General features: G+C 34.3%; 2 protein-coding genes and 1 pseudogene across 5 annotated transcripts; 1 reads left to right on the forward strand and 2 right to left on the reverse strand.

Annotated features, from left to right (window-relative positions):
- Positions 1–73: 73 nt before the first annotated feature.
- On the reverse strand, positions 74–1,655 carry LOC125217633 (protein transport protein Sec61 subunit beta pseudogene; annotated as a pseudogene). 2 transcript variants are annotated; one of them, XR_016134672.1, is made up of 2 exons: positions 1,497–1,655; positions 74–436 (listed from the first exon to the last, which is right to left on the reverse strand). The product of XR_016134672.1 is annotated as a protein transport protein Sec61 subunit beta pseudogene, transcript variant X1 (transcript). The 2 variants fall into 2 exon arrangements; XR_016134673.1 differs by having other exon boundaries at positions 74–427; positions 1,497–1,631.
- A 538-nt stretch (positions 1,656–2,193) lies between these two features.
- LOC148933141 (F-box protein At5g51380-like) lies at positions 2,194–4,837 on the reverse strand. Its single transcript, XM_048119154.2, has 2 exons — positions 3,320–4,837; positions 2,194–2,798 (listed from the first exon to the last, which is right to left on the reverse strand). The coding sequence occupies exons 1-2, from the start codon at positions 4,552–4,554 to the stop codon at positions 2,531–2,533; spliced, it is 1,503 nt and encodes a 500-aa protein (XP_047975111.1). The 5' UTR covers positions 4,555–4,837; the 3' UTR covers positions 2,194–2,530.
- Positions 4,838–13,086: 8,249 nt separating this feature from the next.
- LOC125219053 (transcription factor UNE10-like) lies at positions 13,087–17,176 on the forward strand. Of its 2 annotated transcripts, XM_048120912.2 has the most exons (6): positions 13,088–13,441; positions 13,529–13,991; positions 14,423–14,524; positions 14,777–14,842; positions 16,235–16,585; positions 16,960–17,176. In XM_048120912.2, exons 1-6 carry the CDS (start codon positions 13,371–13,373, stop codon positions 17,038–17,040), a joined length of 1,134 nt encoding a protein of 377 aa, XP_047976869.1. In that variant the 5' UTR covers positions 13,088–13,370; the 3' UTR covers positions 17,041–17,176. The 2 variants fall into 2 exon arrangements, with proteins under 2 accessions (XP_047976871.1, XP_047976869.1); XM_048120914.2 differs by lacking the exon at positions 14,777–14,842 and having other exon boundaries at positions 13,087–13,441.
- Positions 17,177–18,654: the final 1,478 nt, after the last annotated feature.

The raw sequence follows: 18,654 nt of genomic DNA on the forward strand, positions 1-18,654 counted from the left end.
TATGGCTGTGGCGACTTTCGCAATGGGAAAATGACTTCCAAGAATTGATCAATAAAAAGTAAGGCAAAAGGTATAGACTATTTTAGTTCACTCATAAAATTATAACAAGAAGTTCGTTTGTGGAACGGAAACTTCCCAGAATACTAATACAACTGAAACAAGAGGGCAGTGTGTTTCTACTCCTTGCGAACAAAGTAAAGTTTGCCCATGACATGAAGGACCGCAACAAAAGCTATGAAACCGATGCTCATTACAAGCACAACATTTGGGGAGATCTTAAGTCCAGGGGCATCATCCGTGTAGAATTGTAGCATAGTTCCACCTGCTCCACCACCGGCCCCTCCACCAGCTGTTTTCCTCCGACGGAGGTTGGCTGCTGCAGCAGCTGCAGTTCCCCTTTGGGGAGCAGCTCCACCGGTTGCCATTTCTGCACCAACTTCAATAGAGCACAGCCAAGTTAGGGTACACTATATCTTGATCAGCTATGCCAAATATATTTTATACGGAATATTAAATCTACAACTAGCAATTTCATGGGGAGAGGATAAGAGTATGAGCTTTACATCAAAAACTACTTGAAGATATCTATGTATAAAATTACAAACCAATATCACAAGTAAGGTGCTGATGCAGTGACAGACTAATCTCTATGGCACAAAAATGAGCGGAAAACATAGACGATTGAGGAAACAAGCACAGATCATGTCTTTTAGGATAAGAGTCGAGCTTTATGCCAAAAGACTAATTGTGAGCACAGCAAAAACTACTTGAGACATCTATATACAAAATTGCAAACCAATATCAACAGAATAATCTCTACGGCATCAAGACTGAGCAAGTAAAACATAGATAACTTAGGAGCACAGATCATGTCTTTTAGGCCAACATATATGTCACTCCATGCTCAAATCGGCACAGCACGCTATATTTTCCATCAACATTGATTCAGAGATTGTTGTACAACCTTATCAATACATAATTACTCATCTCAAGCGTATTGCAGTTTAAAAAATAGTCATAGTAGGCAGAGTAAATCAAATGTATTTCAAGCATTGCTGCCCTAAAATCCCCTAAATTACTCGAAGCACAACTTAATTTAGAGTGATGCAGACTTTCCGCGATGTGCATGTACTTAATTTAGTCCACCACATTATTGAAAAATAAAAGCCAACAGATCAGAACGGAAAAATTGAATCTAACAAACCGTTATAACCAATAATCAGGTAAATTTTATGTACTACAACAAACGGAAAAATAGATCATCTGCGATATTCATTTTAGGATATAACGCGTCCAATCAAAACAGTATCGTTTCTAGAACAAAAGGTCAAAGAAACAACTAAAAGTAATCGCGATTCGCCGAGTACCGATTGAAATCTCATTCCGCTAAGAAATATAGATCTATAATCGAGATTAACTTTATATTATTGAATTCAAGTTCCAAATCATTGTATATTAGCCACAATAGAGAAGGGTAAGGAAAGAGTTAAACATACCGGAAGAGAAGAACAAGAATTGCCTGAAGAAGGAGAAAAACCGCGGCGCAAAAGACTGATTTAGTACTGTGTTTGCATGTTGTTTATTTGATTTATAAATTTTGGGCTTGGGCTTAATTCAGGAGAAGACAGAATTTATATACAGTATTATTGATTATTGTTCCGTGCAGTATTGGTTTTTTAATATTAATATTGACAAATATTTAATAATGTAAATATAATAATGAAAAAAATATCGTCATAATATTCAGTGTTATGAGATTAATGTACTACTATAATTTAGATAAAATATATACATATAATTTGTTTTAGTTTGAGCTTGATTTAGATAGTTAAAATAGTAATTAAATTTAATGTGATATTTAGTGAAAAAGAATGTAAATTGGCGTGTTAGAAAAGCCAGAAATATGTTGAGTGTATGATGTCAAACACATACGCAAAACCAATCATATTCTGCCACGTATCCAACACCAAAAAACTTCACTCAGGTCTCAAAAGCCCACAATAAAAAAACTCACTAAAAATTAATACTACTCCCTACTGTAGTTTGGTTAAACTTAAACTGTTTTAACTCTCAACTCTTAAACCTAATCATTATTATATGCCTGTGAAAATTATGAAGAACTTTCAACTTTCATATTGACATAATTTCATGTTCTTAGCTGCCACAATAAAATCCATCAATATGTAGCTCCAATTGCGAAATCCTCCAGTCAATTACACTGGAATAATAGATATATTAAGATATAAATCAACTTTTATTCCTAAAATAATAAATACTCCTACTACACTTCTAATGCATTATCTATCCTAAACAGAAAAGGTAAACTACTGCACCAGTAAAATACAGCAGCCAACTAGCCAAGCCAACTCTACCAAAGGAAAATGGATAATCACATTTATACAGAATGAAAGGGTTTTGATAAGCTAAACTTATTCCTGTGCACATTTCCGAGCAAGATTAGTACCTTGCTACTCTCCGGCACAACTGCTATCTCGAACTGCTTCATACAATATCAATTCTGATCCCTGCCTCACTTGCTACTCAAAGATTTACCACCTTTTTCTCTGATACCTGTCCCTGTGAGGCTCGCTGATAGTAGGGACCGGGAATCAGGCCTCCATTTCAATTCTTTGAGATCAGAAAATAAGGTCGCTAACTCTGGAGTTATTTCACTGTCCTTCACATTGTTACATGAAATTACTTTAAGCCTATCAATTTCTGTCCAAGAAAGAACTACTGATTCTAATCCTTCAGTCGTCAGTAATGAGCAACCTTCTAGTGAGAGAGATCTTATGGACCTACAAACAAAATAAGCAATCAATAAGTCTTGATCAACAACAGAGAGCAAGGAGATTTTGTTCCTACTAGATAAAAACCCTGATGCAACTTTAAAGGTCTTGAAAACCAATTTCTTACTGACAAGCAATCTGTGATGTATGATCATCGTAACAAAAGGTTCACCGATTCTATCAAGTTTAAGTCTTAATTTGTGCAAAAGAGATTACCCAATATTCGCCTAAGAAAGTATACTTCAGGGGAGATTTAGCAAACTAGTATGTTTAAGAAAGTTCATAAATGAAAAACAGCATTCAACTAAACTATGCACAAAGATTAGACCTTATGTGAACAGTTAATTTCACAACTATCTCCCTATCTAATGCATAGGGTTTTAACTCTTCCCACGGAAGTAGAAATGGCATATGAATGAACACAGCACTCAATAAAACCTCATTATGCAAATCAAGCAATACTATAATCTATAGGTCCTACAGCATTGTACAACCTTACGATGGAACAAAAAGAAACTATAGTTTTATACCTAAAAATTGTTGCAGCAGCAAATATGCTGTCATCCAATCCCCAACAGTCTTCTATTTCTAGGACCCTGATATTCCGACACACCAGAAACAACGCCCTAACACCATGTTTTTCCCTCGTATGACATCGCCTCAAATGTAACTCCTCGAGCATTGGGCATGACCCTAAATGCTCATCTGGTCCTGGACTTTGATCAATATACTTACACGACTGGATACTCAAGGTTTTTAAGTTCCCACAATACGACAAGGCCGCTATCCACCCTCCTTCCATCCTATGGTTGTAGAGTGTCAACTCCTCTAACATCTGACAGCACATCCCTATAGCCTTGATCCCATCATAACTCCCCTCGCATCCTACCAATTCGAGCTTCACCAATCGCCCACACCCCTGTGCCAATATGGTCATTCCAATATCTGAAACCACTGAATCATAAATCCCCCCTATTCTCCCAATCAATTTCAATATCTGCAAATTTCTGAACTTACAAACCCCCTTAAGTGATAAGTCACCACAGTAATGCAACTCCATTTCCTGGAGCAATTCACACTCAATGGCCAAGCAGCCTAACCCCTCCTCACTAGCATTCATCAAAACTATTCTTCTCAAGTTTCTACAACTCTTAGCCAACATTTTGACACATCTATCAATCCTCTCACTATCCAAGATATCATCTCTCCTAACAAAAAGACCATCATTTCCCAACACATCCGAATTCAGGTAAACATCCAACAATTTACAACTCAACAAAATCGCCGAATTCGTCTCGAAATTAATACTAGCAGGCACAATATTGACATCGATCAAATTCGGAAACCGTAAACTCAACCTCCCGGACTCCAAAAACTCCCAGTCCAGCACCTTAATCGACTGAATCAACCTTCCAGAAATCACGCACCACGCCTTGCACACAAGCGAATTCGACAAGTGCTGTTTCCTGTCCGTAATTCTACTAAGAACATTCAGCAACAGCTCATCAGACAAGGCTCTGGAGCAATCCGGCGCGGCGGAGAGCGGGCTCGAATTCAGCGATTCGGAGTCAGGCTCCGACTCGGATTGAGGCGTGGTGGAGCCGGAGTGGGAGATAGAGCGGAGGTGCAGTTTAAGGATGACGTGCTTTAATACGTCGTTCTGGTCGAACCTCTCGCCGGATAATTGCTCGGGCCAGCTGAAATGCCGCTTCCTGCCCGGATTGTTCGGGTCAAACACCGCGTTGTGATCGGGCAGAGACGACATTTGCGACGGTTAGGGTTAGGGTTAGCGTGTGGAAAAATCCAAACGGTTTTGCGCATCGCTGGGTGATCTCTTCCTCGACGATAATCAGATGGAATTAAGCATATGCGAGGGCGATGCTTCGTCTCCGCCTTGAAATAAACGCAATATTGAGGAATACAAGAAGCGCCCACGTTGAATACTGCGTGTGTGTGTGAGAGAGAGAAGCGTGAGTTTTTTGGCGGAGAAAAATTGGAGGGGATGAAGGAAGACTGTTTCGCTGTGAATTTGGGAAATTGTTTTTTTTTTTTTTTTAACTTTTAATACTCCGAAAGTATTTTTATTTAAGAAAATGTTTTTAAAGAGTAATTCCCTTCACAACTACTACTCCGATATTCTAGATTCTATAATTATTAATGAAATACTACAGGAATAATGTGATATTGAGTTATATCATTTTCTTATATTTTACTTCCTCAGATTGAGTTCTTATATTGTTAAAATCATGTTGACGTAATTATTTTTAGCGGCGAGGAAATTACTACTAAGACAAATTTATTTACATTTTAGTATTTATCCAATGCTCTTAATTAAATCAAAATAATTATAAAAATTCAAATGTGAGCTCTATAAATCAGTATAAATAGATCGTTACATACTGGAGTATATAATTATTGCCATGCAAACGCATGATGTATGTAAGCTAGTCATTATTTAATGCAGGCATATTTTATTTTTTGAAAGGGGACTTTATTTAAAACTAGTACTGTACTACCATCAAAATAAAGAGAGAGCTAACTGCCTAACTACCAAAATACAAATAGAAGTTTCTTCTCAGATTTTTTCAACAAAGAAGAAATAAAATGATTTTTGAGCGAATGATGTGAAATATATGACTTTTAAAACCTTGCAAAAATAGGATGTTTAAGGAGAGAACTAATAGATATTCTACTACATTATTATACTACTACTAATTGGACGAATTTTGATTTGTCTCTTAATTTGTCTAATATATACTACTGCTAATATAGGGATAGTTATCTCTAAAATTACAATTTTATTAGTCCATTTTCAATTTTTATGATTTTCATCAAATCAAAGTTTATGGATTTTTTTTTTTCTGATGAGATAAGGTCATTCTCTATTAAAAATATTTCAATGTTTTCTCATTTATTTTTTATACTCCTATTTCATCAATTTTGCATTAAACTTCATGTCATCTAATACAAATGACTTCTAGTAGCAGACATAGAAAATATATGAATATTTATTCAAAAATACATATACGACGTAGTATATTAAATGAAGTAAAAAATGATGAAACAATGTGTGTTTTTAGTTAGATATTGGATGAAATACATTGAGTATTGAGATCAAAACCCAAATCTTTGTAATGAACGAGTATGAAATAAGACAAAAGAATAATATCTGTTGAGATAATATTTTTAAAAATTAATCTGAACCAACATATTCATAATTGAAAGTTGTTAGTACGAGTACTATTTTATTACCAAAGAGAAAAGTGGGCTTTATGAACTTGATATTATTGCCCACAGCTCAAATTAGTAAATGGGCTTAAGAAACAAATCAATGTACAAACCTAACTAGAAACTTTTTCAGTTTAAGTCCAAACGATACTATATTATGTATCCAATGACAAGAGTCCTATTCTAATGCTTGTAGCACTCTAATCTAAAATCAAGATTAAATTTCTACCTTTGGATTTTAAAATGAGTGGATGAGATTAAAACTCACAAATCTCAATAAATAGTAGATAAAATATCAACAAAAGGATAATATCGTCATTATGTTATCATATGATAATTTTCGTGGGTGTTTTTTTATATCAACATTGTGTATTACAAATATCAACAATATGACATTAGAATATTAATACAAGGACAAGAAAATATCAACACATTTTTATTGAGATTGGACATGCATAATATTGAGATTTTGCCTACAATATATTGAGATTTTTTGTTGCATTTGTTGATAAAAGCTGTTTATCAACATGTACGAAAATTGAAATATATTTTATCAAATTTCATCACCCGAACATCGTCGGAACATATGCAATTGAGATCTCGTTGGAATCCTTATTAAATTATCTTTAATTTGATATATTTTTTGGGAAAAAATAATTTAAATTGAGAGAATTACGTAAATTTAAAGATTTGAGATGATTTTGAGGAGAGAGAAAGTAGTTAGTTATAATTACTAATATAGGATTTGACATTAATACCCTTTTAATTTAATTAATAATTATTTAAATTTTAAATATATTACACTTGACATTATATTAACTACAAGATCTTCTAATCTAATTGTTGAAAATTGATCTCAATTTAGGATTGATAATTAGTTAGCAATTGATTACATCCCTTAAGGACAATTTGGTTTACAAGATTATATATTAGGATGGAATATTTGTTATGGTGGTTCGTGATATTAAATTTTATAATTTAATCTTAAATAGATAATTATATGATAATTAGTTATAATCACTTTTCTCTAATTAAAATAATTTCATCTCAATCTTAAATAATTAATCATATAATAATTAGTTAGGTTTCAAATATTTGTCGCTACATGTTTTTTCTAGTAAATTTTAATTTTAAAAGTATCCTTTCTAGATAGATCACTAAATTTTAAGTACTTAACTTCGCTATGATTTTTAAACCTCAAATTTCTTTCACTTTGTATGATTATAGTAATTGCCTAAATACATTACATAACAATAGATTTGAACGACGTATTTTTAATCATTTTTTTGCGCATACATGTTTTTTTTTTATTTTTATGAATAAATAAATAGTGTATCATTAGAACTTATCGTACATCATTCTCTTGGGCATATCCGAGGGAAACATCAACAACTAGCCAACATGGACAAGCCCATGCAAGATACAAAATATCAACAAAATCAAGGCATACAAAGAGAGCACCATCTTGAGACACCCACTGTAACCCAGTGTAGGCAGGCCTTATTAAAACCCCTTGGGAATAAAACCTCATGGGAAACTTCCCAAGGAGAAAAAAAGTACCTTGGTGAGTGACTCAAGTGGTGAGTGACTCAAGGCATGCCAAACTCTCACTACCACAATCATAGCGGCTTCCTTGATATGAAAGGTCACCCTTGCAATATCCCAAGTCTTCCCATCGAAGATCGCATTCCGCATTTTCCAAATGTGTGTGATTGCAGCCATAAGTGCAATTCTTTTTGCCATTTGCACTATGACTGAGCCCTTGGTCTGCCGACAAGCCCACTTTGATCACACTCTTTCTGATCTCCTTGAGATGCCAAGCCATTCCATGATCATGCCCCACATTGCCCACGTCTTGGAGCACTTAAAGAACAGATGGTCCGCTGATTCTTCGATTACCCCGCAAAGCTGGCAATTAGGGTCCAGTTCCTCCATAAAAAACAGTCTATCTCTAGTCGTGAGCCTCCCTCGGATAGCAAGCCAAGTGATGAACGAGTATTTGGGAGGGACAAAGTCCTTCCACACGTACTTTGCCCAAAATCGGCGCTCACCCATTGGCCGGAACCGATTAAGCTTCCTGAGCTCATTTAGTGGTAAACCATTTTGCCTACAGGTTGATTATCTCTTCCCTCGAGCACTTCTCTCGCATCTCGTCCAAGATGGACAAAATTTCTTGATCAGCGGTGAGTCATTCTTCTTATGTGGTTGCTAGACCCAAAGTGTTCTATTTTGGAGGTAGTGGCCATGAATCCAACGGATCCATAACGATTCCTTCTTCGAGTGGATGTCCCACAAAATCTTCGTGTGTACCGTTTTTCATCATGTGTTTTAGTTTTCTATTTTGATCCGTCTCTTATTAATTGTCTTATTTCATTTTTACTACTACTATTTTAGTATGCATTTACACCAACTCAATTCTCTCCCACCTTATATTATAAAATATAAAAATATGATCTAAAATTAATAGGACAAATATTAAGGGACGAAGGAGATTTCATATTCATCCATATCTTAACGTCCCTACAAATTTCGTCAAAATGGTAAACTGCACATTACTGGGCATAAACCACTGAACCAAGCAGGGACGGAACCAAAAATACAAATGAGCCAATGCTGATATATATATTATATATTAAAATTTAACATATATATATATACATATATTATATTCTTTTTATTCAATTTATCATTCGGATAGATTTGTAATAAATCAAACCAAACCAAAAATTAATAATATGCAATCAAATTTAGAAAAAAACTGATACCCCTATTTTGTTCGGAATATGAAAACAACGATCATAAATGTTGAGAAATCAAAAATTAAGTTAGGTATTGGATTGAAATAGAGGTACTAGAATAAAAACTAATTTAATTGTTATAATTTTGTTATTTGATTTTTAATTTGATGTTATGCATCTATAATAGTAGTAAGTTATTCGAATAACTGTTTTTAATTTGATGTTAGATACCAATAGTGTAATTTAGGTGAATCCAATTAAATATAATAAGGCATTAATTAAATAAAGTCATTTAATTATTTTAACAAAATAAAGTAATTAATCTCAAATCCAATGTGGTTCATGATTTCAAATCATTTAATATTGGGTCATTTGACCAAATTAATCGAAAGTCAAAACCTATTTAAAAAGCCCAATTTATCAAAACCTAAAAACGTGTGCCGCATCATCTTCTTCCTCCATCTTCTTCCTCCCTTGGTAAGAGCATCTTCTGATACATAGGCCAGCAATCGGTCAGCCACTCTTTCTCCCTACCACGTCAGCAGCACTAAAAATCCATCTGCCACATCAGATTTAGGCCAACCATAGGCCAACCGTAATAAAAATAATTCAAAAAATACTACATTTACGGAATTAAAATCACAATACGAAATTAAATTTACGACATATATACGGGAAAAATTCGTTAATTTTATTTAAATAAAAAAAAATACATTAACTAAAAATCAAAAAAATTACCTAATAAAAAAAAATTATGGGCTTCCACACACGAGCCATCGCCCCACTCTACTCCTCACTAATTTATTAAAAAAATACATTAAAAAATGTTAGTATGCCTTGAATCTGTTATAGTTTGCCGCTAGCCGAACGGGGGTATGACATGTTTCTGTTTTAGTTCTTAATTTTGTATTGGGCCTAGTTGTTGTTGCTCTTGTACAGAAATTTAGAGAGAGAGAAAATCGCGTTTATATAGGTTTTAAAAAAAAAATCGAAAATCGGCGCTGGCCGATCGGCACACCACAATGCCGGCCAGCGCATCGGCCAGCACCGAGCGACCGACCAGCCCACGCCAAAAGTTTAGCCGATTTTCCGCTGGCCGACTCCAATGGTTCGGCTAGCCGATCGGCCAGGGCGACGAATCGGCTAGCCAGTCTCTAGCCGACCATTGGAGATGCTCTAATAGTCTAGGAATGTCAATTGGGCTAACCCGCTCGGGTTCGGGCCAACCTATTCGGGTTGTCGGGCTATTTGGGCCCGAGTTATTCGGGTTGTGAATTTTTCGGGTTATACATTTTTGACCCTAACTCTAACTCTTCGGGTTTCGAGCTAACCCACTGGCTATTCGGATTAAAAGTTGTCTTATTTGTTATTTTATATCCAATTCAATATTCTAACTTATAAAAAAAACAGATTGTAGTAAAGTGAAGTATTATCAAAGTGATGAAGAGAAGGAAAATAATAGCTATTGAAAATTAAAACAAAATACATAAATATATCGTTCAATTAGTAGCAAATGTGAGTCTGAATACAATTAAATGACAATTAAATGAAAATCATGCATTTCAAAAGGAGTTAAATAATATTTTTAATTGTTTACCCAAAAAATAAATTCTAAGAAGTTAAAAAATATAGTATAGATAATAGTATGTCAAAAAATAAATTCTATGGAGTTTAATGTGATTATACGAGTACATATTATGATATTAATATACTTTATATTTCATTTAACCCTAACTTTTAATTTGAGAAAGAAGACACAATTACCATATATAGTTTCATATGCCATATATATTTCATATATATAAGTATATAAACTCAAAATTCGATAATATTTTTTTAAAATGCTCAACCCATGGCTAACCCGCAACCCACTCGGGCCAGCCCGCATAACCCCCCGACCCAAACAGGTGAACCCGTGTAGGCCGGTTATGTATTTGGGTTACAATTTTCCGGCGCTAACCTTATGATTTTATCGGGTTGTTTGGGTCGACCCGCGGGTTTCGGGCTAGATTGACATCCCTAGGTAATACTACCTCCGTCCCCTAAATTTGGACACAGTTTACCATTTCGGTCCGTCCCTGAAAATTTGGCACACTTCAATTTTACCATTTTTTGTAGTGGACCCCATATTACACTAACTCATTCATACACACATTTTATTATAAAACTAATACTACTTTAAAAATAGGACTCACATTTCATTTCTTAACTCACTTTCTATTACTTTTCTTAAAACCCGTACCGAGTCAAAGTACGTTAAAATTTGGGGGATGGAGGTAGAAAGAGCTGCTCTATGTTCCTCTTTCTTCTACGCCGATACAGTTGTCTTTCTCTAATCTCAAAATACAACAAAAAATTACTACTACTAATATTTTATTGAGATAAGACGAAGCACTTATAAAGATTAAAATCAAAATGCACCAAAAATTCGTGAGCGTGACTAAGCTGCTTCAGCGGACCTCCAACCATCTCCGTGTCTACAGCGGCTCGACGCGTGTCGCCATGGTTGCACCACTTGCTCCTGTACAAAGTTTGGATTCCCGACGCGCAATCCGACTCAACCGCTGACACGCGCTACCATAATCTCGAATTCACGTGTCTCTATGGGATTGATTTTGTAAGTAGTTATTGATAGGATATTTACCTTATTTTCATTTACCCTGATTCCCTATTACTCCAAAAATAAGTTAAAATACCGATTCTTCCAATTTTGTCCGTTTCTCACGAATTATGTCACGCATGACATAATTATGCCAAGGTCATTTAATTTCTTACCTTTATAAAGCGTGAAATTGCATGTAGTGAAAAAAGTCGTTGCTAGTCACCGATAAAGATGGTACGCTAGTCGCGCTAACAATGAATGATAGTTAAAGAAGAACAAAAATGAACTCAAGAGTTGTGGCAGATATGTTGCACAATAGAATTAACAACAACTTAAAAAATTATACTCCTTTCGTCCATAAAAAATAAAGTACATTTATCATTTTTGGCCGTCCACAAAAAATAGAGCACATTCATTTATGAAAAATTTTCAACAAATAATAACCCTACATATTGTTCCACTATCACTACTTCTCACTTATTTTTTCTCCTTCTCTCTTACTTTTTCCCCCTCTCTTACTTTTATCAATTCTATATTAAAATCCGTGCCATACACCAATTGCTCTATTTTTTGTAGACGAAAAGAGTATATCGTTTTGATGAATATTTTAGGCTCTTGTAAGTCGACGATGGGATTGGTCGACCTCTGTGATCAACTTGAATATATGGTATTCTAAATCCATTGATCTTAATATTACTCCTTTTAGTTAAATTCCCGATAAATATATGACTATATGTGCTTTGAGCAACCTTAATATGATAATTGAGTTTTTTCAATTAAACCTTATGCACACTTTAAACATCCATGATAACTGGAACTTCTTTTTAATTACTACTCCATCCGTGTACCAATAGGAGTCTCATTCATTTGCGGCACAGATTTTAAAGAAATATTTAGTGAAATTTGAGTCTCACTTGTGTATATTAATTTTAAATGATATGTAAATAAAATAAGTTAGTGGAATATGTGATCCTATTACTATTTATGGTAAAAATGAAATGAGACACTTATTTGCGGACGGACTTAAAATGGAAAAAACAGAATTCCTATTCGCGGATGGAGGAAGTATATCTTATATTCTCCGCTAATGATTACAAACCTCTAATCGTACTAGTTACTGGAGTACTACTAATTTTTGTTCAGCTAAGTCTCTTTTCTTGTTTCAATGCGCGAATTAAGGATGTGTTTAGAGAAAACACAACGACGTGTTTGTTTTATTGATGACATGGGGACATGTTATGAGAGATATGAATAGTTATATGGGTGTGTTGTGTGGGCAAAAGATAAGTATAGTAATTATTATTTTTATATTAAATAATTCATTAATTTATAAATAAATATAAATTTATAGAGGTGCTTCTATATTTTTGTAAAAAATTTACAACTTATAACTTTTTTGAGTTTAATCGAACAAATATTCTAAAACAATACACGTTATGAATATATAACAAGATCGTTATACATTCATAACGTGGGTTGTATATCAGTATATGTATTGGTTAAGATTTATAAAGTTAAAATAAAATACTAGCACTAAGATACAAACAAATTAGTTTAGAAAAAGAGAAGAAACTGCTTTTCTTTCTATATTCAGCAACCAAAATCACTAGAGCCATCTAGGTGCATGTAGTTAGTCCATAAATATCTATCTCCATGCTCATGTACATTGCAATTGATTGCTTATATATCCATCCCATTTCCACCTCTCATCCTCAGAATAACTTCAACTGACCTTTGAAGTAGAAGATTTCTTTCACATTTCAATTTATACCATAGTTTTCATCCCATTGATCAAGGACCATTCACACACTCTTTCCCTCTCAAGTTGTGCTTTGTTCTTATCTTTATGAATAGTATTTAGATCCCTTCTCAAATAGCCCTCACCCACATATATTGCAACCCCAATTTTGCTTTTTTTTTCCCCCTCTATAGTATCACTGCCCTTCTCTCCCTTTCTTATATTTTCCTCCAACTCATTAAAATTTTTATTTTTCAAGGAAACTCATCTTAGCAATGAATCAATGTGTACCGGGTTGGGATCTCGATGATAGTACCAAGATCAATGTACCTCAAGGCGTCCCTTCGTAAGCTTCGTATATTTTTTTTATCAATGAATAACAACAACAACAACAACAATAATAATATAAAAAATGTTCAATTAATTATTGCAGATTAGATTATGAAGTGGCGGAGCTAACATGGGAAAATGGGCAACTAGCCATGCATGGCCTCGGCGTGCCACGCGCCGGCGGCACGCTCGAGTCCATCGTCAGCCAAGCCACCTTCTGCCCGCCGCCGCCAAATCCCACCGCCGACGCCAAGGACCCGGCGCCGTGGTCCGAGCACCACCCCAACCCTGAAGCCAGAACCACGGACGCAATGGTGCCGTGCCCCAACGGCGTCCGTGGGGACGCCAGCAGGGCCGGGTGCTCGTCCACTGGCTCCCGCCGCGTTGTGCGCGCGGGCGCACGCAGCGTGGGCGAGAGCGCCACGTGCGGCGGGATGTCGGTTGACACATGGGAGAGGGAATTCCGTGGGCCCGGGTTCACGTCACCGACGGCGTCGATGATTTCGCCGGGAAACACTATCTCCGGCAATGACCGCGGCTGCGTTCCCCTTCACAGCAGCTCTCAGGTCAGAATACTTTTCTTTCCCTTTCCTTTTTTCTTGTAAATTACTTCTAATATTTAAAACTGATTTTTGCCAAAAGAGGACCTCACTTGCAATAAACATTTCCTTTTTTTCCAACAAAGAAAATGGACATAATTAGACAATATAATCAATCTTGTTTTGTATCGCACTAAAAACCTTGATGTTCAAGTTACGTTTTCATATTTTTTCATTTTGCTTCATCTAAAATTAGTTTCATTCCATTTATAGTAAATTTTTATATTTAATAGGTGGATCACATTCTCTGTTAACTATACTTCAATCATATTTTATGTTTGTCTCTCTATAATTATATCAATAAAGTCGTTGCTTCACTATTATTAGAATTGTTTGTAAGAACCAAAAATTGGCACGAAGTGAGAAGCATACATATATATATATAATATTTTGTGCAGAGAAACGCAGATGAGGAAGAGGGCAGAAGAAGAGACAGTGGAAAGTCTTCAGTTTGCACAAAAAGGAATAGGGCAGCCGCAATTCATAACCAATCCGAACGTGTACGTTTCTCTTCTCACACAATATAATTTTTTTTTATGCTTCTGTATTAAACTACAACCTTTTATTTCATACAAAAATTTTAAATAGGAAGTGAAGATAAAAGGTTTAATATACTGAATCAACGCAACTACACAAGTAGTATTAATATGGTTGAGTTATACTACAAGGTTATATATTGGCACACGACATTCATAACGTAGCATTCATTTCTTTATATACGATTTGTTTTATCAATCTTTTTGGCACCTCAGAAACGAAGAGACAAAATCAATCAAAAAATGAAGACGTTGCAAAAAATGGTCCCACATTCCAGCAAGGTATGCTGATATTCAAATTCATTAATTAATGATGTTGGTATAAAGAATACTATTCACGTCATTCACATCTATGTTTCACTCACTAAAGAGGGACGATCAATCATTTAAATCATCAGTACATGCAATTATTGGAAAAAAATTCATACTTTCTCTGTTTCACAATAGTAAGTATATCTTTTTATTTTGGCTCATCCCATAATTAATGAATATTATCTTTTTTTATTTTTGTTGTAAATAATAAATAGTAGCTATAGTTTTATTAACTTATTTCATTCGTACTATATTATAAATTTTTACGACTATATAAAAGTGAGGCTTATATTTTGCTAATATTTTCCATCCACTTTATTTTATAATTATTAAAAGTTTCACCAAGTCAAATGAGGCTCAAGGACGAAGTATTTGTTAAGAATTGGTGCATTTTGAACATTAATATTTTTCTTTGATTTTCTGTAGTTTGACCGGTCTTAAGAATAGATGCATTTTGGCTATTTCTTTATTAATGAGGCCTTCACCGCTTGGATACCCCGAAGGAACGCATTCAGTATTTATTGAGTGTGACCATTGTAGAATAATATACGGTACTAAAATAATATTAATAATAATAGTAATGATAATAATAAATGAACGAAATCCTTATGGCATGTTTGGTAGAAGTGATAACTCATCTAGGGATGAAATTTTATGAACAAAAATGACATTTTTGTTCATAAAATCTCATCCCTAGATGAGTTATCACCCCTACCAAACACCCCCTTAGATGAGAAATGAGGGCATTGATTGAATATTCGTCGCAATAACGCGCATTTAAAACCCTAAAGTAAAAAATTATTGAATTAATTTTGCCCAACATACAATAAATATATTTGACCCAATAGACCCCATCAGCTTGTACCACTTAATTAAAGCAGTGATACAACCATACATATACTAATGTATGTAAAAATATTTGATATCTTCCTGCAATTTTAATACAGCGAACTAATACTACAATTCTTAGTATTTAAATTGTGTGTGTTTTGATATTTCGTTTCTCAATCTCTGTCATACGAAATGTAATTAGAAATATAAGTGTGTGATAAACTAATCAATGATTAGATCATACTACATACTAAATGGTGAAATCAATCAATGATTAAAAGTGGTCCAATAATTTGACACGAATGTCAATTTTTACAATAACTATGAGAAGAATATAGTCCACAAACAAATCTTCATCCTCAGACAACTTGACACAGAGTCTGTCTATGTAGGGACTTTGGAAAATTACTTCCAACACATATCTACCCACATTCATATGCCTGTCTGCTGCTGTCGATCACTCATGTGAATGCCAATCAATTTAATTAATTAAATTTTCAATTAAATAAATTAATTCATGATTTGTTTCAGAATGACAAAGCATCAATGTTGGATGAGGTGATAGAGTACTTGAAGCAATTGCAAGCTCAAGTGCTGCAAGCTCAAGTGCTGCAAGCTCAAGTGCACATGATGAGTAGGATGAACATGAACATGAACATGCCATCCATGATGTTGCCACTAGCTTTGCAGCAGCAGCAGCTTCAGATGTCGATGATGGGATGCATGGGCATGGGGATGGGTGTCATGGACATGAACACTATCCCCCGCCCCGCGGTGCCATGGGACAATGGAGGGGACTGTTCGGCACCGCCTCAGCCGACTGCGGCCGCCGCCTCCGTCATGCCGGACCCTTTAGCAGCACTTCTTGCATGCCAAAATCAAGTGAGTGTTATTTGGGTTTTATAATAAACTAGTGTTATCACCCTTGCGATGCACGTACTAAATAATTTTCATGTGCTGATTACATATTATCATTAAATCAACATAAATGAGAAATAATGAAAATAATACTCCATACAGTAACACTATATTAGACTATTACAAATGTAAAATTAAATAAGTTGAAAATTTAAATAAAACATCTTGATTAAGTTGAAAATTTAAATAAAACATCTTGATTAGAACAATTTTGTATATTTACTACAATCGCGCTTTCACAACATCCATCATTCGAACAGTTTTGGGAATTATTATTATTATTATTATTATTATTATTATGAATGTATGTGTAATGTTTGATTTTATTTTGTATGCAGCCATTGACTATGGATGCTTATAGTAGGGTGGCAGCTATGTACCAGCAATTGCAGCAACAGTTACCTGGTTCAAAAAATTAAAAATGGGTTTTATGAAAGAGAACTATATATAGTTTTGATAATTTCATGTATGCGTTTGAGGGATTAATTTTTCCTCTGATTACTGCATAAATTTATGTTCTCCATTAACTGGAGCTTTTAGTAGAGTTTCGTGTTACTATCACTACAAAAATTTCGCGATTTAGCAACGGAATTTAGCAGCGGACTCTGATCTGACACTACTAGTAGCGGACTTTGTAGCGGAACGTCCGTCGCCATCGTTAGTAGCGGATTTAGTAGCGGATTTTCATTAATATTTGGCGGCATAACAGCGCGCCACATTTAGTAACGGATACGGTGGCGGATCAGTGCCTGCTAGTAATTAGTAGCAGATAAATCCGTTACTAATAATTATTTATTTATTAATTAAAAGATTTAATGAATATAGCAACGGATTTGCATCCGCTAGAAAAGAGTAGCAGACATATCCGCTGCTATTATTATTTTGTATTGAAAAAATCAAAATTTTGAAATTAAATAAATTTAGCAACGGATTCCTATCCGTTAGTATGTTACAGCAGGGAAAATATCCGCTACTATTCTGCTGCTAGAATAATACCACTTAATTTAAAATTTAATTGAATTATTTATGAATTAGTTTTGTTACTCGCTCCGTCCATGAAATATTGTCAAAGTTTGAATCAGCACAAATTTTAAGAAATATGTAGAAAAGTGAGTTGAAATGGGTTAGCAGAATGTGGGTCTCGTACATATATATTAGTTTTATAATAGAATGTGGTGCAAAGAGTTAGTGGAAAGTGGAGTCCATGTACAAAAATGAAAAAAAAAAACAAAGCAAAATGGACAACTTTTCACGGACGGACCGAAATAGCAAAACTGGACAACATTTCACGGATGGAGGGATTATTAATTAAAAGCAATCCAAAAGTAGTTACTTCGGAAATTTATAATTAACAAAATTTCACGATTTCGAGTTTGATCCAAAATAAGTATACAATTTTTAGTCAGAATAATTATTTTTTCTTGAATTTGAAGATATTCAATTTAAAATTTAATACTTTCTTAAATTATTACGGAATGATTAGCATAATTTATTTAAAGTTAATTCGTATTTATAAATCTATTTTCAATGGAGAATGTTGAAAAAATTTGATTATGTATGTACAATTTGTGTAAGTTGATTGTTATCCAAATAAAGATAAATGTACATAAAATGTACACGTACATAATACCCCTAAGTTTTAAATTTATTGAATTATATATGAATTATTTTTGTTATTAGTTAATATTAGTAATACAAAAGAAGTGACATAGGAAATTCATAACAAATTTTCATATAATTTTGAGTTTGATCTTAAATAAATATTTTCCCTTCGTTCTGCGGTAGTAAAGTCATTTCATTTTGTCACCGATATTAAGAAAGAGATATCAAAATATATTAAATGAAGAGATAATAAAGTGGAGTAGTAAAGAGAGAAAAATAAAGAGAACATTAATAAAGTAAGAGAAAGAGGAAAAGATGTTGATTTTTATTAAAAAGGGAAACGATTTTACTATGGTGGAACATATTAGCTATTAAAATAGAAAGATGACTCAACTATTATGGAGCATGGAGCGGAGGGAGTACAATTTTTA

Source organism: Salvia hispanica, chromosome 1 (genome assembly GCF_029641045.1).
Source record: "Salvia hispanica isolate PSC_SH4W2 chromosome 1, Shi_PSC_v1, whole genome shotgun sequence".
Taxonomy (NCBI): domain Eukaryota; kingdom Viridiplantae; phylum Streptophyta; class Magnoliopsida; order Lamiales; family Lamiaceae; genus Salvia; species Salvia hispanica.